Here is a 19,860-nt window from a genome sequence, read left to right on the forward strand (position 1 = left end):
AAAAGACTTCGGGAAAAGCGACGCTCATGTTATTGGCAACACATGGGGGTTTTAACAGCCTGGATCGTCTCATTCCACATCCTGTCGAAACCGACACCGAAATGACCATGTCCAAACTTACTAAACAAACTGTCTGACCCGCTTGCTCTCGTTTTGGCGGCTGTAGAGTGTTCTGACACCCAGATAAGCAGCGACCAATTGCCCAGGGTTGCTTTCTCCCAAATCCTGAAGCTATTTTGAAACACGACAACCCTCACAAGTTCAGATAAACATCCGGCTGTAGATTTAAACTTGGCATCTTTGCAAGGGGGCCCCTGCACAAAAAACACCGCGCCGTGCCATAGCGTCCTTTTCAAGGGCAGCCAACGCTACTGCCCACCTACTACACAGGGTCGTGTCAATTGCCTGGTCATTACATAGCGTCCAACTTTCATGATAGATCCAGATAGCACACCGTGTCCATCTATGGCCTCAACGAATGATTGGGTCAATGTTTCAGTATATTGGAGAATTTTATCTGAAAACATCATTTTGAAGGAGGACTCATTCTACGATAGTTCTGCTACGCATTTCCATCGTGATGCTATTTAGTGTTTGACTGTCACTAACGTAAAGAAGGAACAGAAAAGTGACACAAATTACTAACTACCTTACTTGACTTTACTGTTTTTCCCCCTCTTACTGCCCTTCTTAAAGTCACTAAGAAGCACCGCTAGACTCTTCAGTCTGACTATTCGCCAATCGCCAAAGTCTCCGGTCGGTCAACTTGGTTTTCCGCAGCCTCATCCTTGGCTCTTTCTTGGCAGCCATCGTACTGTAGCAGATTTGCCGGAGGTGGCATATCCGCACCACCCACACGTGAAAAGAGTCTGAGCCGCTAGAACATGTGTTCAGCGCGAGGAACGACTCGTGTGCCTTTTCTCTCGGTCTCATCCGGCGCTAGTTGTCCGCTCGGACTTGGCCCCTGTTTGACTTGCACAAGCATTTTCCCGGAAGATCAGAGCCTTAGCACACAGTGATCTCCTGAGGATCATCAATTGGGATAAGGGGCTTCAAAGACAACGAAAACCAGTCGTGCACGGTTGGGGTCTCATGGAGTGTTGCCAGAAGACACATTCCTCCCGTCACTCATCCCTCGCAACAGCGGAAGAAGCCTTCTACATTTACTCCAACTTGCCATGATTCAAAGTTCGTGAAAAAGCTATTGTGCAAGCGAAACTCTAGCTGCATTGAATTATGCATCTTGGAGCCAATGGGGGGAGCCAAGTGACAATATCGTTGGCTGCCACTCATCATTCTCAGTGAAATCTACGGTCTCTGGCGAAGGGAGGAACAAGGTAGCAACTTACTTTCTCTTTCACTTGCGACTGCTCAAGAGATACACACAAACTCAAGCGGGCAGGAAGATCAAAAGTAAATACGTTGGAAAGAGGAGAATGACAACAAATCAAAATAAGGTTGGAAATGAGGTACTCTTAAGTCATGCACGGGTATCTCAACTTCCGTTTTCCCAGTTGGTCTTTTTTCAGCTACACAAGGAGCATACCACTCTCAGAAAACGTTACCTGACGCCTTTCCTTCTTCAGGTACTACAAGCGTTGAATTGACGAGTGGCTGTCTTCCTCGCCCGAACCATCCCAACTCTCATTCATATGATTCCCCTGCCTATCATTGCCTCAGACAACAACACCTATCGCCTCCATCCCTAGTACACCCACTGCCAAACCCAATCCCATGGCTGCGCCAGTAATCCCACCAGTACATCGTGCAGGGGCCACGCCTCCCGTACTAGAGCTGGGCCGCACCCCGCCCGTTGCCGTACCGGTCCCACTTTTGCCGCTGCCGTTGCCGCCACCGCCGCCGCCGCCAGTTACGGGACAGTCCGTTGTACAAGGCAATGCGGAGGCGAATGGAGTTGGGGCTGCGGTACCCGTCTCCGTGTTGCCTGTAAGGGTAAACACGGGAGCTTGTGTTACCGCCGTCACATTCGGTGAAGTGTTGTTTGAGTTGACGTTGAGAACTGCATCGAGAACTTGCACCACGCCGTTGGCGATAAGGATGTCCGTCTGGATGATACGGGCCGAGTCTATGAAGATGTCGTTGTTGAACAGAGTCACTTCCAGACTCTTCTTGTCTATTCCTGTCGCCAGCTTGGTTCCATTGGCCAGGGCCGCCTTGCCGACTACCGTTGAGGGGACGATATGGTATCGCAGTACACGACGAAGATCATCTTTGCTCAGGCCTGAAAGCGCACCTGCAACCTGCTGAAAGGCGGCATTCCGAGGCGCGAATATGGTTACGTTCCGCGTCTCGGCGAATTCAGATACGAGGTCAGTCGTGTACAACGCTCCTAGAAAGGAGGTCAAATCCTGGTAAGCATCGCGTACCGTCTTCTCGAGGCGTGCAGGCGTCACCATCAAGCTGTCAATGATCTGAATCAGCCCGCCGTCGAAGGTGATATCGGTTCGAATGGCGGTAGTGCGTTGTGCGACGCCCGAAGTAACCACAACCTCATTGTTGGGCGATTTAGTCACCAGGACGCTCTGCCCGCCTGTGACGTTGGAATACCGTGAGTCCGTGAGCAACGTGTCTTCGATGGATGAGTTCCCGGGAAACAAGGCGTCGAAGCTGATTTTTCCGTTGATGATGCCGTAAAGTAGCGCAACCGAGATCTCGTCCTTGTTGGCATCCCAGCCTTGGCCTTTCAAGTAGGCCTGATCACTCGGCGCGAGGATCTGACGTTCGTTAGCAAAAGGCAGATGAGCTTCGGTCCCTGTCCATGGGTGGGTGGGTGGTTCAAGCAGAGGAAGGCCTTAGCTTGACGCCTATGCATCGTGTGAACTGACAGCACGAGAAGGGTCTTGCCGCTGTTGCCATGCAGATCACCGAAGCTTTTCCGAGTTTGACAGGTCTTTGGAGCGGGGTGCGAAACATACCGTGACACCAGATGTGGGCAGCTTCGAGAAGATGTCGCCATGGTCCTGTCATTTCCCCCTGTCAGCCATTTTGCTTCCTCGATTGGCAATGGAGTTTGGGGAGGGAGAAATGATGTCTGATCGTGCTTTGCGCATGCACATCATGCGACACTCAAGCCTGGGCAAAACAAGCGCTTCGGCGTGACTCGCTGATGCAATTCGGCGTGCTGATCATCCATCAATTTTGCTTCCGTACCTTCACTAGACGGCGAAAAGTTGTCAAGTTGGCTTGCTTTTCAAGAACCTCCTCCAATTTCTGAGCTGCGACAGCGGATACACCAAAAACTAGCGACAGGCTCGAAGCCCAGAGGGCGCATGATGACCGCCTGATTCTCATTATTTCTTTATCTCCGTCCCGGTGATAGTGTCAAGGATAGCTTTTGGAAACGGTGTATGTGCACGGAATCGGGATCAACCCCAGTAAACGAGAGTGGATGCTGCGGGTTAAATGGTTCGCAACTCAATTGCCAAGCGCAGCAAAGGACTCTGAATAGAATGTTGGCAGTGGCCGCCACAAACCCTAGTGAAGAGAGAAGATGCGGAAAGACACGCTAAGAAAGACACGAAAGAGGGTGAAAGGGTTTGACGGTGACACCCATGGTGGGAACGGCAGGGCGAGGGCGAGATTATGAAGCCCAAACCTTCTTTCCTTTCACCCTTCCATTCCCGGCTCGCGTCGATTGCGGGCCGGGAACTAAAGACGCGTGGGATGGCGCCCTTAGGGAAGCTTGCATATGTGGGTGGCATTTTAAGGATTTGGAACTACGGGCAGCTCAGCTTGTTGGCGCCATGTTCATTGACAGGCGAATAGATTTCTTGGTGTGCATGATTGCAACCCCCCACCCACCTATGGCTGCCCTGGGCCTGGAAAGACGAAATTACAGATAAAATGATTGAAAGATTCTGCCCCTTGTCCACCACAAATTGGCGTCAGGGGTCTCATCCAATCTGGGGACACTGGCCACTAACTCACACGTGTGATGCCTTGGAGTCGGGAGCACAGCAGAGAAGCTTGGGGCGCAGTGTGGCCAGCGCAATTGATGTTCAGCAAGAGAAGAGAAGATAATTATCACGGAATCGGAAAGGTTCAATCGAGTAGGGCGCCATAGTCAGCATTTAGCGGCAACTCTTGTGCCTGACGCTAGAACCATTACGGCACCTCGTTTGGTTGTTGAGTAAGAAGATGAGCCAGGGTATGCAAGATGGTTTGCTTTATTACCTATCGAATTAGGAAATTTAGCCGATTTCGACACAAGCGTTCTAGACTGTTGGGAAGCGAGGGCCTCAGGCTCTGGAGGATGTCCGCATCCTGCAGCTGCTTTATGCCGAATGAGAGTGCAGTAGTCCAGTGGCGTGCTGTCTTAGAAGTTCCAGAATGGTCCAAAGAACAGAGTTCTGCTGTCCCGTCGCAGCCGTTTGATCTGTCAACTGGGATAATGTGAGTATCAGTCAACGAGGTTTCCTTGTCCAGCTTTGCTATTTCTGTAGCATGTCAGGCTTGGGCCTTTCAGGAGAATTTTGGGCTTCGGAAACAGCCAACATTCAGGACGCTAGTCAGCGGCACAGTAAGCCGCCGAGCCAATATTCCCTGCATGCGAGTGAGTGGGAATTAATAAAGATTAATTCAGGCAATCGAATCCTCTCGGTGGCCGGGGCTATTTTTTAAGCAATGGCTCTGGTAGTCGCAGGCTGACTTTTCCTCGAGCTGTAATGACTGAGCCTGAAAGGTGTGATGCTGTGCACTTGAGGAGATAATGATGTTGCGCAAACTAAGGACTATGAGATAGCTGCTTGATTGTTAAATAAGAGTTAAACATACATTTATAATGTATGACTGTCTCTACAACTGCTTTTAAACAAATCATGTGAATTGTTCCAGCACCAATCTCTTAACTAGAATTTCCAGAGTGTTGAAGTTGTCACGTGATGACATTAATCACGATGAACTGGTCTGACCGATGAAGACAAAGGCGTTCCAAAAGGATGCTACCAGGGTCCAAAGAACTCGGCTCTGCGCAACATCTCATGAATTCTTATAAATGCTTCTCCACTAAACCCTCTGACATAAACGCGTACATTTCTCAAAATTGTAAAACCCACTACACATCAATAAGACCAGAAGCGATGGTCAAGGAGTCAACATAAACGCCTGTCGGAAAATTTCCAGCTCAATTCTGACTAAGATGGTTTTAATTTGAGCAGGATTCTCTCTTGGCAAGCAAGAAGAGTATGAAGAACGTGCCAACAAGAAGCTGCATTTACTGTGAGTTACTTGCCTAGTTCGGGTGTTGTAACAATCCACTCCGTAGAGTTGACGGAGTTGAACGAGTATTAAAATTGCTGTCTAATGGAATCGCAAGCCACATTTCAGTGCTGCAAGACAAAACAAGTGCATAGGCGACTTCCTAAGACTTCACTCTCCAGTGGAAAGAGTGTATTCGGACCCTTGACTAGTCAAATCTTGGCCCTGTTCCGGGTGGCGTGCGCATGCACTTTCTGCATCGCCTATCAACCTGTTGCCCAGTGAAACTCAGAGGATAACAGAAGAGAAGAGGTTTGTACATATTTATGACGGAAAACTCGCCTGTAGCTATGCCTTGAATCAACATCTTTAGGGCCAGAGAATGTGTTTTTCAAATAAGGTGACATGCAGTGACTGTCACTACCATACCCAGATTTACTCACTTATGCTGGCACGAATAACCTCCAGGACCAGGAGAAACTCGGATCCTGATTCTCTCTTCATGCACCATCGTGATGCTACTGCAGAAAGAGGGGTTCGTCTCTCTGGGTTGTTACCCTTGCGAAAGATGCCGCCGAAATTGCAGTCATTTTCACTTTGGGGAAAGTGCGTATTCCGCAATAGCCATACAGGAAGCATATTCCTACAGCTTATTCGCTCAAGTTGTTCGAACAATCCAACAGAAAAAGTGCTGACATCGGGATAACCGTCTGACCACACCCATCTGGGTGTGGATGTGGGTGATGGTGTACTGGATTGGCGGTGTACAGTAAGGCTATCCGCGAGACCCTCATTCTAGTGATATTAGGCACATCCAATTTGATCCATCCATCTCAAGGCTGAAATGCCGGAACCAAACGGATGGAACGCGGACGCTTCCCCTCAGTAGAACTGGACATCTCCAGCATTTAGGTGTCGGTGCACGCAGGGTATTAGGACCCTGATTACACCCCGCCAATAGCCTAAGCCTTTTGAGCACCAATGAGGCATGCAGAACTGCGCCCGCCGACATGAAATTCAAGCTCAGGTTGCAGCTGTCCTATTCCTTGGCGGGAATGCCGACGGTGATGCCGTTTGAAGCACTCTCACAGCCTCACTTCCGATGTGAGGCGTTGCAATAGGCTATGAACAGAAAGACCGTTTGCTGACTTTGCATGAGCTGAGTGCAATTCACGAGCAATTCGGTACAGCATTGCATGATATTTGCAGTGTCCTTATCAAAATGATGCAACTAAGGAACTACTACTCGTCCACTTTGTGAGCGCCGAACCTTACGTTGTTGATAAGTTTCTAGCAAGGGCAAATATGAACATCGTGAGATATGTTAATGCCTCCAGTATATAAGGCACCATTTTCCCGCTCACAGCCCCGAATAATAACTTCCAACCCAGACAGCATCTCCTACATTGACCGCATCTTACAGCTTTCTACCACGCACATTCCCTCGCATCTTTCACAAAACCGAATTCACTCCCAAGAATTTGAAACTCACTTTTATCATGGCTATTGCTTCAGAATTCTGGCAGGACAACAAGTCGGTCGGCGGAAACGGAGGAGGCGATTTCAGTATAGTCGGTGAAGCAGGAGCTTGTAAGTGTCCTTCTTCCTCACATTTTAGCCGTCGATTGCTAGGGATTACAACTTCTCCACGTTTCCCACTCATTGTAGAGCTTATGTTTGCGGAAAGCTTACCACAGCAGCTAACATGTTTTTTTCCAGTTGTGAAAAGAGTCCGTATTCATGACGGCACCATGAAATGGGGCGAGAGCGGTTACAGGCGAGGCTGTCTCCACGGCATTGAGATTGAGTTCACAGACGGCAAGAAGGCCACCGCTGGCGACACCAGCTCAGACACGTTCAGAGAGTGTATTCTCGAGATTGGCACCGACGAGAAAATCTCGGCCATGTCGCTGTGGGGTATGGGTGACGGAAAATGGGACCGGACTTCAGAAATCACATTCCACACCAACAAGAATGCCAAATTCACTGCCGGCGGTAAAGCCCCTGATGAGAGTGAGTGGAAGATGGATGTTGCTTCCGGCTTGCTCCTAGGTTTTCGAGGCCGCTGCGGGACCAATATCGACAGCTTGCAGCCAGTCTTTCTCAAGCGGGTTGTAAAGCAGTACATTGACCAAGTCAGCTATCCCGAACTCGAGTTGAGCAACACTGGGTTTCTACAGGCTCAGTACGTGGATCGGGCTCGTGCTCAGTGGGAAGGTGGATCTGGTCTTTGCAAAGTTAGCGGAACTGGCTCAAAGACAATCACCCAGACATGGAACAATAAGGTGTCAGTCGTCACTGGGATCGAGTTGACCTTCAAAGCGGGAATTCCATTGATCGCCGAAGGAGGCATCACCACGAGTTTGGAAATTGGCTACGAGCAGGACTGGGGACGCTCCACAACCGAGACAAAGGATATTAAGTGGGAGTTTGAAAAGGAAATGGAAGGCCCAGATGATGACTTCGAGTATGATCCATCCGTCTCCGAGTCTACTCCGCTAATGCGTTTTTCAGAATCGTTGCCTACTTCAAAACCGGAACGCAGGATCTTGCCTACAAAGGCAAGTATAATGTGGTGACTGATGACGACAAGAAGTTCACTTTTGATACGTCTGGAACGTTGAAGCAGGTGCTTTTATCCCTCGTTGAGTACAAAATTCGACGCCTTGGGGAGGACGGACAAGTGAAGGAAAAGATGATTATAAACGTTGAGACTCGATCCCTGGACGAACCAGAATTCGAAGAATCAGAATGGGTCATCTCCGACGAGCCATGGGAGGCCCAAATTGACGATAACGCGAGAAACTACGAGAATCGCGAACGAACAGACGAATACGAAGACAACGTAGAAGAACAGCAGGAAAATGTGCCTAATGACACCGAAGAAGCTGATGAGGACAGCGCAGCTCAAGTTCAGGAAGAAGAAACTGCACCTTTCGAAGAGGATGAGAACGTCGATCGTGGCTTCGAAGGAAATGTCGGCGCCGAAGAAGACATCGCGGCCCAAGAGGATCAGAACGCTGAGGATGAAGCATCGGAGGTTCCCTATGAAGCGTCCGACGACAACCAAGCCAAAGAGACATCCGACTCTGCCTACTACGATGAAGCTCGTGAGCCTACAGATGAGGTCGATAATGAGGATGAGCATGCCGCGGAACAAAATGATGAATCTCAATATCAGAGGGACGAGAACGACTACGAGGCTCCTGCTGATGATGCCCCCCTTTCTTCTGACCCGAACGAGTATTCAGAATACGGTAGACAAGAAACCAATTACGAGGTTTCTGCTGGCGCTGAGCCATCCTCAGACCCCAACGAGTATTCTGGATTTGAGAGACGTGAGAGCAACTATGAAGACAACGGAGAACAAGAGTACACGAGCAACTCGCAGGACCAGTACGAAACATCCGACAATGGAGAAACCCGGTATGCTCAAAATTCAGACTCTCGATATGAGATGAACGATTACAGAAGCGAGGAGACTGTCGGGGGTGATAGACGCGGAGACTGGTAAAGATTGTTATTCTGGAGTTATTATTCATTTCACGAGAGAATAAGGACTATTTGATCTGTTTCAAACACCACTAGCTTAGACTGCCTCACCTCTACACAACTTCTTTTCATAAGACCACCATAAGAAGAAATTGTCATTACTTGGACTAGCGTTATCATTACAATTCGTTTCCCTCCGCTAATTGCACCACTTAATGATTACTATAATATTCTCGTCCAACATCAATTATATGGAGAACACACTGAGTCCGACTGAATCAAATCTTTGCTAGATTTCTTTGAACTCTCTACAACAACATAAAACAACTGTCTGCTGTTTTACTTATAGATAAGTCCAGGGTTTCATCATCGCTCAGAATTGCCAAGACAAAGAGTACCACACATTTGACAAACGACAACTAGAGTCTGCATATTTCATGATATGTGAGCTGATAAATATTGCAAGTTTTGCTAATGTTGTGCCGCTTTATATCGACTACTGTGAAGACTCCCCTCGCAAAACCATAAGCGCATACGATTTATAAGTGATTGTTATCAATCAGCGGCATGTAGAGAGCGCATGCACATATTTTTAATGTCAGCGAATTTGCCCCATTATATTATTTTCATACTTTCGTATCAATCGTCGTCGGACTTGGCAGTTTACCGCCTATAAGGACATGTAGGGTTGCTGATGCTGATGGCTAGCAAAAAACCTGCTGCACCCCATCTCTCCGCTGATCGGCGGCAGTCTAGCCCGGGATACCCCGCCTGCTTGTCAGCATTTTCCATGTCATCCTGTATCTCCAAAGATGTGAAGGGCGCAAGGCCGACACGAAGATAAACAAGAAAGTCCCCTTGCATTCTTGCATGATCTTTTCCCCACGTCCTTGTTATTCTTGGTGGATGGCTTCGCACCTTGAACACCCCCTAGGTCAATTTTAAGCAACCGTCCTCTTCTCACCACCACTTCCTAGTAGTCTACACTATCATGTCTTCAGAACCGAACACTATGAATGTGTTTATCCTCCGCTCCTTGGTTCACTACCTGGACGAACAAAACTGGGAGAAAGTAGAGAGCTCCCTCGAACCCACCATCAACTACAATGGGCAGCTACAATCCGCGACCGAATTTTTCAGCCAACAGAGCAATCTTGTCGACCCATCGAATCGGCTTGAAAGGAAGTTTGACTCTGTAATCCTTGACGGCAATGGAGACAGTGTCGCTGCGCGAATCATCCATTGTGTTGCCCTGCCAGAATCCCCCGAGGCTGGATTTGAATTCCAAGAGATTGTGTTCGCATGGTTTGCCAATAACCGCCTATCAAGATGGCAGGCTTTGCGAGACGAAGATGGCTTTCAGGCTCGACATGCAACAGTGTACAAAACTCCTCACGAGTCCTATACAGGCCGTGTGCCGTCTCCAGATGCGTCATTGGACTTGGAAGAGCATTATCGGGCGTACATCAACAGCATCAACCGAAAGACGATGGATAGCGATTTTGCGCACTTTTGTCAGCCAGAGCTAGAGCACAATGGTCGGAAACTCAGTATCTCCGAGTACATTCCTCTTATCAGTGACAGTCAAAGTTGTATCCAGGGGTTGTCTTTTCACGTCCAAGAACTCCTAGTTGACAACCGCACCCAGCAGATTGCTGCAAGATTGGAATTCACCGGTACACCAGTGAAGGAGTGGGGAGGGCCGAAGCCAAATGGCAAGCCGGTTCATTTCCATGAACAGGTCATGTATCAGTTAAACGAGGGAAAAATCGTCCGTGTGTGGTCCGTTGTTGAGCTCGATGCATACCGCAAACAGCTTAGTTAGAACAAACATTGCAGAATAGTAAGTGTATATACAATACTATCCTTAACATTCGCAAAGTAACGAGACTTTGATATGCAATGGCTTCAAAGATGGAGATTCACACCTAACCGTAGCAGGCTTTACGAAGCAAAAATTGGAGGAGGTTGATTGTCGAACGAGAAAGGTATGGCGTATTTCGTAAATTAAAAAAAGGACTGCTAACCACGAAGCCCACAGTAAGCCAAGTCCATAGCGGGCTATAGATACTTTTCGTGTAGTATCAGGATCATATGGACTCGTTTGAGTAAAAAAACAGGTTGCTGCACTACTCATTATAAGTCATTTTGAAAGCGTTCACAAGTACATACGACCATACCCATTGGAAAACTCGGGATCCCGTCCGCTCTCCCATAGATAAGCCAATGAGGGCCGGATTAGTAGTTGGGTCGGTGACGACCAGCGAATACCTGGTGTTGTATGTTTTTTTTGTTTCTTTTGAAAGTCTCCAGTGGTGGGTGACGATGATCGTACCTGTCAACTAGGCGTGAGCTTTTTCTTGGAAACACTTTATGCGATAACCAGCCTCAGTTTGCACTCGTTTGACCAATGATATAAAAATTCCACAAGATATGTTTGGTTCAAAGAGCTGTTTTATGTCAAACAGCATCACCCCATGCCAGCATAATCAATAATGTACTATGAAATACACGAGTCTATCTCAATGCAATCCCGGCCAGCGGTTGTGTATCCCCAAACCCTTCAGGCAAACTTTGAGGGACCAATGCAGCACGCTCAAATCATGCTCATAGCTTTACTCTCATTCATAAAACATCTCTAGATGCGATTCGAATCCTTGTTACACTTACCAAAGAACCAGCTTATCGGAAGTACGTCAACGTGTAACAACGGGCGTCGTCAAAGTCTTGGTAGGGACTCAGTGGGAAATATCGATCGTTTCGTTACTCATTAAAAAGGTCAAGATGATTGTACGAACCTAATCTGACCGTCGTCCTCGATCGGACTGCTCATTACGATGCTCTACCTTAGCATTACTGTCCTTTCCAAAGAAAATAGCATGTGACCACACTCGGTCCATTTCTTACATGGTACCATTCACAGGGCCACTTCGGGCCTTCGCAGCGTCGAAGAGACTCTGGATATCCACTTGCCACTGTGCAAGGTCGGGCCGCAGGACGCGACGGTCGTAGGTGACCAGGCCGTTAACCTCTCCCTCAACGTCGCTTGTCTGCGTCCAGACGCCGCCACTACACGCGTACATCTCGACTTGTTCACGGAACTCGCGCAGGAGAACTCGTGCGCGGTAATTGTACGCCTCGAGGTTCTCGTCAATCTCGTAGGTTTGGTTGATAGTATCAATCGCCTGTTGCACGTTCCACAGGCTGAAAGGTTTGCGTTAGCACCATCTTCATTGTACGTTCCAGTCATTCGACTTACTGCTCGATTGAGACGTTGTGGCCAATACCGCCGAACTCGCCCTGGAACCCGATACGTTTCTTGTCATACGGGGACGATGCAAGAGAATAGAATGGCGTGCCGCATTGGGGGTTGGCATAGTGGTGGTTGTCGGAAAAGTCACCGAAGCCGTGATCATACCAGCCACTGTTTGCATTAACGAGTCTTGAAGGGTCAATTCGGCGGACAACCTCCGCAAGCTTCTCCTCGGGGAATGGAGCGTCTCTAAGCTGGCCCCAGCCTTCATTGTAAATTGTCTGTAGTTGTGTCAGTTAAATGAATCCATTTTAATCAGAAAAGACATACCCATGTGACAATGCTAGTATAGCTCTTGTGCTCCTGAATCATGAGTTGCAATTGACGTTCAAACTCGGCCTGTTGCTCTTCATTCGGCAGACGTGCAGAATTGGCAGTTAAACTTGGCATGTCTTGAATGACGAGAAGGCCAAGCTCATCGCAGGCCCTGTAAAACAAATCGGGCTCAATCTTGATCTGCAAATTGTCAGATTGAATGCTGCAGGATATGAAAAACGATGAATACTCACGTGCTTTCGAACCATGTTCATTCCAAGGTTCTTGAGGACCTTCAGGTCATAAACCATAGCCTCGTAGGTTGGTGGGGTATGGAGTCCATCGGGCCAGTAACCCTGGTCGAGAGTTCCAAACATGAAAATGAATTCGCCGTTCAGGAGAGGGCGCTGGATTCCTTGTACAACGCCAGTTGATACGGTGCGGAAGCCAGTGTAACTTGATATCTGATCATCGCCCATCTTAACTGTAATGTTGTACAGTTCCGGGGAGGATGGTGACCAAACTTTGGGCGAAGAAACAGTAAAGTTAAACGCAGTAGCAGAGCTTCCGGTTCCTTCCCCAATCGTCTTGCCATCCTTGTCCAATACTGCAATCTTGACTTGAGATGATGAGTTGGAAGATGTATGAACTTGCACGTTCACTGTGATATGAGGTCAGACCCAAGAATTGTCGCTCGCAATTGGATCAGCTTACCGTTTCCTTTATGGTCAGCAGCAACGTCGAGCTGCGTGATGCGGTTCTCGGGAGCACTCTCTAACCATACGGTTTGCCAAATACCAGAACACGATCGGTAAAAAATGTGCGACGGGGTTCTGGTCTGCTTTCCTATTGGAATGATGTAGCCGTCCATATCCGTCGGATCATGGACGAAGACCAACCTAATCGGAGATGTTAGTTAACATACCATTAACTGAGGTGGATAAAGCGGATTTGGTCCATACAGGGTGTTCTCTCCACTGCGGTTGATATACTTGGTCGCATCGACGGTGAAGCGGAAGTACCCTCCGCGGTGAAACCCGGCCTTTTGGCCGTTGATAAACACAGTTGCTTCATAGTCGACGGCCTCGAAGTTGAGAAGGACGGATTGATTTCCCCAGTCGCTTGGGACCTGGAATTTTGTCGCAAACCACATATGTGTGACATCAAGCGCCTGAATGCCCGAAATTCCACTTTCGATGCATGACGGGATGAGGACTTCCCGGTCGAGAGAGTTACCGGCCGGTGGGTGATTGACATCATCTGCCCCGCCGGCAGCTTGATAGGTCCAGATGCCGTTCAAGTTCAGCCATTTGTCCCGGCGTAGCTGCGGGCGCGGATGTTCTGGCCAGGGACTCGTCCCGACCTTGCTCGTCCAATCCGTATCCAGAGGCGGCTTCTGCAGTCGATAGGGCTCAGGGCTTCCGCCGCCGCCGCTCGTGGGTGCCGATCCTTCAGCAGTTGTCGATGGTGCCTGTGCATTGATGCCACCTGTGAATGACAATGCCACCAACGTGGATGGGATCCATGTGGGTGAAAAACGCATTGCGAATGGTAAAAGAGAAGGCCGCAGTCACAATTCCAATCCCCAAGGCGGTTGGTCTGCAGACAAGAGAGGGAGATGGGAGGGAGGTGGGAAAAAGAGTGTACAAGAGCAAGATGCAGCGACGAACAAGAGGGGTCCCGGCATAAGGGGGATGCTTTTTCTATAATCTTCGAGGAAAAGTTACTTTTTTAAACTTTTCCCAACGTCGGGACGAGCGTTGACGTTCGACTGACTATAACATGGCCTATTCTGCCAAGGTGCGGCACGCATAGCCTCTGCGCATCAGATTCTCCACAACCCACTGCCCGGACATTTCGGCATTGAGTCAAGTGGACTGGACTGGGAGCTCCCGTTGAAAGACTCCGCAAGCTTTCGAAAGTTCCGTTCCTCCTCCTCTGTCAGGTTTGACTAGCTGTGACGTGCCATGTAATGTTGCGTGCTTGGCCACTGCAGGTTACAGGTTCCCCGCACAGCAGTCCGTCGGTCGCAATTATTCATTTTCCCTTGTTCGGCCACTTTAGCTATCAGCAAGGGGGGAGCGGAAAGGAAGAGGGGCTCATTCTAGCGCTCAATCCTACATCGTGTTAGCTAGGAGGTTGATGGAACGCATGTGAGTAGCAGACATCGAAATAAACACCAGATAGTTCCCCGCTTGTCTGTGAATTGCGAGTTGGTGTGACTGGGCAGCACGTGGAGTCATTCGATGGATGCACAAGGAGTCTGCATGATGCGGTCATCTGGAGAGAGGGGAACTGGAGAAGGATGCCACCCGACCTAAGGTGGTAGGCCGATCTACACTATGAACAGAAGTCCGTAAGCTTGGTGGCCGGGCTGACGCCTACTGGCTCGACTGAAAGGGGCAGTGAGAGGCGGTAAAAAGTGTCCGTCGAGAGCCCAGCGGTTGCTTCTCACTCACTGTTGCCTGGTCATTCCTTTTTCCTATGCCAAAAGGGTACCCTGTCGTAAGAAGAGTGTTAATAAAAGCGCGCAGCCACGGACGGAAATTTCGGCCTATTATGCTAGTCGTTTAATGGAATGAAAGAGTGATCGACAGGTTCTGCGAGTAAGATCGCTAGGGTTATCAAATTTAGAACATGCAACCTGAAAGCCTTCACTTGGACACTCCTCAAATCCTCCTTATTACGTGCTAAAGCCAACACGATTCCCCACGTTTAAAGACACCACTCCAGCCAAGTTTCTTGTCATTCCTCGGCATGTATTGTGTGGGGAAGCGGCAGACTGATTTTATCTATCCGACTGGCCTGTCTCCCCTCACTGCGGGAGGGGCTGAACCTTGTTTTTATCCCCCGACCGTGCATGCAGTGATCGCTGTCCTAGATCAACGCGAATTTATCGCTTTTTCTTAGAGGGGGCTCGAATGGCTCGGATCGTTCAAATAACCCTTTGGGTGATCAAGCTATTGTTTAAGCGGCTCAGTAGTTGTATTCACAATGAATTATTCATGATCAGATTGTAAGGTGTATATTATGTGGGTGTATGTCCCATGACAGGTCTCACTTTGGATACTGAAAATGCTCTCAGGGTTGGTTGTTTGATGCGATTGGCGGAACTGCAGATGTTGCCAAATGAACCGATGGGGTTACACTTTTTCTTGTGTTCAACCTACAGCCACTGTAACATCACATCCCCGCACCATGTCACCTCATTATGTTGGTGCACAAGTCGTTATTTCTCATCAATTTTCTGTGTCACATGTGCAGTGAAAACATACATTGAGCAAGATTCGTCGATCACCTGTCGTCGTGGGCCAAGAACGATGAAAGACGATGAAGAAAGACCACAGTATAGGTAACTGAACTACGCAGTATCATTAGGTTCTTCTTTCCAATGTTCATTGCCTACTCATTCTAAAGGGCGTTTTCCGCCAAAGTTCTTTTGTAGTTGCCATGTGGTGCACACTGGACATGGGACAACTATGCACGAGATGATCCTTTAAGCCCAAAGACGAACTTTGAAGTGCGCCTCGAAGACCTTAATATGAAGGAACATACCACGTATGTATGAAACTCAGTGCGGCGTGGAACATCACGTTTGGGCAGCAAGGTATGTAACGATTGATGACTGGTGGCAACATTGATTGATTTGTACAATAAACCCCTATTATAAACAGGGCCGATCTGTTTTCCTGCAGGCATGGTCTTTTAAAAGGTCGTTTAGGCACGTCAAGCCGTGACAGCATCCGCAACTAGCTGCGAAGGCTTGTGGAAAGCTTCCAGATGCATTTAGCAAGTCTTCTGTGGATTATCAGTTCGTCTGAACAAGAATAGTTGAAACATCTATACGAGGTGCATAATTCAAAGTTCGTTCCAAAGTTTCGGGTGCCTGAGACCAGAAACAACTGGCAAGAACATGAGTCGAGAGATTGTGTCTGAAGGCCGCATAGGGGTCACCTTTTCTGCTGGTGAAACTTGAAACTTTGCTGATATACCACATGCGACCGTGCTGTTAGTTTTCAGGGGACTGCCAAGGCAGTCGTGTTGTGTTGACTTTTTAAACACCATTATTGCGCTTGCAGCTCCATGTCCGAGCTGAGCGTCAGATGAGCGAAAAGAGCTCACCAAGCCTTCCGCCACAAAATGTCTCAGTCTCGCCTCGTGTCGGGCAGCAAAACAAGTATAGGATATGCATCGTTTTGAATGCTCTCAAGCTGGCGCTGACGGTACCCAGCGCTAACACATGTTGGCATTCGACACCATACCTTTACAAGAGACAAGGTAAGTAGCACGCTGACACCTGTGTTGCAGGCTGGGGGTGGGGGGTTGCAGGAATGGAGATGATGGAAAGAGGCGTATTTCTTCAGATCCGACCTGTTCTTACATTATATTAAGGAACAATTCATCACAAAAAGCTTCATCAGTTTTTCTGAAATAGTCTATGACACTAGGAGGATGACTCCTTCGACGCCAGAAACGCTGGCGAGTCAGCCACTCCGTCCCGTCGAGATGGCTGACAAGCACGGCCGCGACGACATCTGGAAGCTGGTCGAGGACGAGATGAAGACACAAGGATTGAAAGCTGAACTGCTTCCGAACAGAAGCAAGATAAAGGATACTTACTATCTGCCTCAGGGGTGAGTAGCTGAAGAGACGAGCCTGAGTTGCCAAGGCTTTGTAGCTAACAATCTGCTCTGAAGATCGGGCTGTCCAGCCGCCTCATATGGATTTCTCTTGCTCTGAAAACAGAATGGAGTCAGTCTTAGTGAGTCGCTGTAAATAAAGACCGTTCAAGCTAAACGCCTAAATCTACACTAACAATCAACGGCCCGGGACTGCTGTGCCCACATTCGGAGCGCTGACTAAGCAAGTCGGTCTACACTAGTTGGTGTGGGATAAGTTTTTGGGAAATTTTCAAGGCAAGGTACCGATATATGTTGCGGACTCAGCTCCACAAGAAATCACAGCCAAAGATTCACACACCGTTGGACTTCAGCAAAATTCTCATCGACCAATAGCCTACGATGGGTAAATACGATCGGAAAGCCAAGTCGCAGCCGAAATATGGGAAACCCTCAGACAGCGGTGCGTCTAAGGCGCCACCGCCGTTACCTCGCGGCCACCCGGGCTGGACCGGGCCTGGTTACCTCCACAAGAAGAAGAAACCTCAGCAACCATCTGCATCACTGGGGTCAGCAGAGCCCCGGAGGCTGGATCACGTCCTCCCGGTGGGGGTGGAGCAGCTGATGATCAATGTCTTCCGCACCACCTTTCCCGCGTGCAACGACTTCGAGGCTCTGAAGCCAACGCTGCAGGAGATCAAGGACGCGCTTTTCTGGAGGGATTTTGACACAGCCTTTGGAAAAGCCGAATTCCTGGAGGCGTATGCGATCCGTTGGAGCCCCAGCCGTGCGCTGGCGTACGCGCAGCTCATAGCTTGGATCTGTGAGGAGAGGGCAGAGGACGCTTGCGTACAACGATTTGTTGGTGGCGACGGCGACGATGAACAGAAGACAGCCAAGGTGGTATGTTTTGGAGGTGGTGCAGCTGAAATCATGGCTTTCTCGGGTCTTTTGCGTCATCTACAGCCGTCAGCCGCAGCCGGTAGGCCAAAGTCACCTCCAAGTCTTGAGGACGCCTCGAAAGACCTGCAAGCTTCATCAACCTCAGAGGACGAACCTTCGCCAACACTCCTCAATCTTGACCTGATCGACACCGCTGACTGGTCTTCTGTGCTCTCGAAGCTACATGAGTGTCTCGAGACTCCGCCGACTCTCCATAAATATGCCAGCGCCGCGGCTCGTGCATCAAATGCCTCGTTCCTCTCGCCCGGAGCTGTTCGCCATACTTTCACGCGCGCCGACGTGCTGAGCTATAGCACAGAAGACCTTCGCGCGGCCATTGGTCCTGATTCTGCGCTGCTTACGCTTCTCTTCACCCTGAACGAGCTTTACACAGCCTCGATGTCACAAACTACCTCTTTCCTGCTCAGGGTCACGGAGGCTGCTCCCAAGGGGAGTTTATTGCTTGTGGTAGACAGCCCCGGGTCTTACTCCGAGACCGCTATTGGCAATACTAAGGAAGGGGAAGAGAAAAAGAAGTATCCGATGAGTTGGCTCATGGACTACACGCTTATGCCAAGACCGAAAAAGAAGGCTACGGATAGTATTCGTGAAGGTGGGGAAGAGGAGTCAACTCCTGCATGGGAAAAGGTCATTTCTGAGGATAGCGTCTGGTACCGGTTGCAGCAGGATCTAGAGTATCCAGTCAGCCTGGAGAACATGAGATTCCAGGTCCACGTATTCAAACGTGTATGAGCATGGGAGAATCTCTCCGGCGCCTGTTAAAGTAAATATACTGGTGCTGTGTATTGAAGCAGATTGGCTTAGAGTACTAAGCGTGGTGCCAGTGTAACCTGCTTCTGAACCTCTGCTAAAGCCTTTAAGCTTACTAACTTTATAATGTTCAAGTTTTAGAGTACAGCTTACCCAGCGCTCAAGTGGGCCGTCCAGGTCTTGGCCTTGCATACGGATTGTAAAACTGTACAGTCCGCGGCCTGTCCACCACTCAGCAGGCATTCATTGCTAACGTCAACATAAAATCACCAGGCAAACGCCCAATGCGTGGTCAGACCGCTCACACTATGGACTGCATTGCCAAGGCTCTCATAGAGCATAGAGCAGACCCTTCACTTCCATGCCAACATGGTGGGACACCATTGCACATAGTTCTGAGTCGACCGAAAAACCCTATGACGATCATCAATTTATTACTGGAAAAGGGTGCAAGAGTCAGCAACATGGATAATGACAAGTGAAATGGAATGTGTTATGCATTTTCAACCCTGTCTGTGCTGCTTGAACTTCTGCGTGTTCTTACACAAGCGAACAAAAGTACTGGCAGGATGGCTATTCTTCAAGAGCACTTTCGCAGTGTTTCTCTTTTATTTTAGGCAGATGTCAAAAATTGAGAACTTTGGAATCTTAGGATACCCGTAAAGTAGGATAACTGATGGGGAAACTGTTTCTTATTCTTGTTTCGCTTGTCTACGGAAGAAGTTCCAGTAGAAGTACTAGAAGAAGTGGCTGTTAGTCTTATAGCCGTTGGTCGGTCTACCCGTCACGTACGCAGCCCGGGTGCCGGCAGGACTGCCGGCGACGGAGCCACTTCAACCTGTAGTTTCGGCTATCCCAACAGAGAAATCCATCGCTTGTGTTCTGGAGTGTTACTTAGGGTTGTGTAGCGAGGGTGCTGTGCTTAAAAAAAGAAACGGTAAAAAGACAACTTGAAGAGAAGGTAGCCATAAAACAGGCGGCTTCACAGGGCGAAGCCTCCCTTGGGGTTCATCGTTCATTATTGAAGGAATGTGACACGATGATCCGAGATGATATTGTCATTCTATAGGATTATTTTATCATTGGATAAGCGGGGGTTTAGACACCTTGTGTGTCTTCTGAGCTGGAACATAAAACTCAGTGTTACTGCCCTTCAGGTAGTAGTAGCCAGTACGAGCTGGAATTGTCATAGTGACATTACAGGTTCCGTAATCTGAGTGGTCATTAGAAATATGGGCCTATGTGCTGCTA

General features: G+C 48.9%; 5 protein-coding genes across 5 annotated transcripts, besides 1 other annotated feature; 3 read left to right on the plus strand and 2 right to left on the minus strand.

The window, feature by feature from the left end:
• Positions 1-1,676: 1,676 nt before the first annotated feature.
• CTRU02_208407 (beta-ig-h3 fasciclin) lies at positions 1,677-3,312 on the minus strand (the record flags this gene model as incomplete). The annotated part of the gene is made up of 3 exons (XM_036728400.1): positions 1,677-2,738; positions 2,937-2,981; positions 3,172-3,312. The coding sequence occupies 3 exons, from the start codon at positions 3,310-3,312 to the stop codon at positions 1,677-1,679; spliced, it is 1,248 nt and encodes a 415-aa protein (XP_036579684.1).
• A 3,404-nt stretch (positions 3,313-6,716) lies between these two features.
• CTRU02_208408 (uncharacterized protein) lies at positions 6,717-8,731 on the plus strand (the record flags this gene model as incomplete). The annotated part of the gene is made up of 3 exons (XM_036728401.1): positions 6,717-6,807; positions 6,937-7,684; positions 7,732-8,731. 3 exons carry the CDS (start codon positions 6,717-6,719, stop codon positions 8,729-8,731), a joined length of 1,839 nt encoding a protein of 612 aa, XP_036579685.1.
• Positions 8,732-9,700: 969 nt separating this feature from the next.
• CTRU02_208409 (SnoaL-like polyketide cyclase) lies at positions 9,701-10,534 on the plus strand (the record flags this gene model as incomplete). Its single annotated transcript, XM_036728402.1, has 1 exon — positions 9,701-10,534. One exon carries the CDS (start codon positions 9,701-9,703, stop codon positions 10,532-10,534), a length of 834 nt encoding a protein of 277 aa, XP_036579686.1.
• Positions 10,535-10,838: 304 nt separating this feature from the next.
• Positions 10,839-10,925: a sequence feature (Short protein (CTRU02_208410, KAL0936195.1) was converted to a misc_feature.).
• A 687-nt stretch (positions 10,926-11,612) lies between these two features.
• CTRU02_208411 (glycosyl hydrolase family) lies at positions 11,613-13,820 on the minus strand (the record flags this gene model as incomplete). The annotated part of the gene is made up of 6 exons (XM_070205088.1): positions 11,613-11,913; positions 11,969-12,243; positions 12,293-12,478; positions 12,532-12,938; positions 12,992-13,176; positions 13,240-13,820. The coding sequence occupies 6 exons, from the start codon at positions 13,818-13,820 to the stop codon at positions 11,613-11,615; spliced, it is 1,935 nt and encodes a 644-aa protein (XP_070061163.1).
• A 3,478-nt stretch (positions 13,821-17,298) lies between these two features.
• On the plus strand, positions 17,299-18,591 carry CTRU02_208412 (uncharacterized protein; the record flags this gene model as incomplete). The annotated part of the gene is made up of 1 exon (XM_036728404.1): positions 17,299-18,591. One exon carries the CDS (start codon positions 17,299-17,301, stop codon positions 18,589-18,591), a length of 1,293 nt encoding a protein of 430 aa, XP_036579688.1.
• Positions 18,592-19,860: the final 1,269 nt, after the last annotated feature.

The sequence above is a fragment of the Colletotrichum truncatum genome (assembly GCF_014235925.2).
Source record: "Colletotrichum truncatum strain CMES1059 chromosome Unknown Contig_0005, whole genome shotgun sequence".
In the NCBI taxonomy this organism is placed as follows: Eukaryota; Fungi; Ascomycota; class Sordariomycetes; order Glomerellales; family Glomerellaceae; genus Colletotrichum; species Colletotrichum truncatum.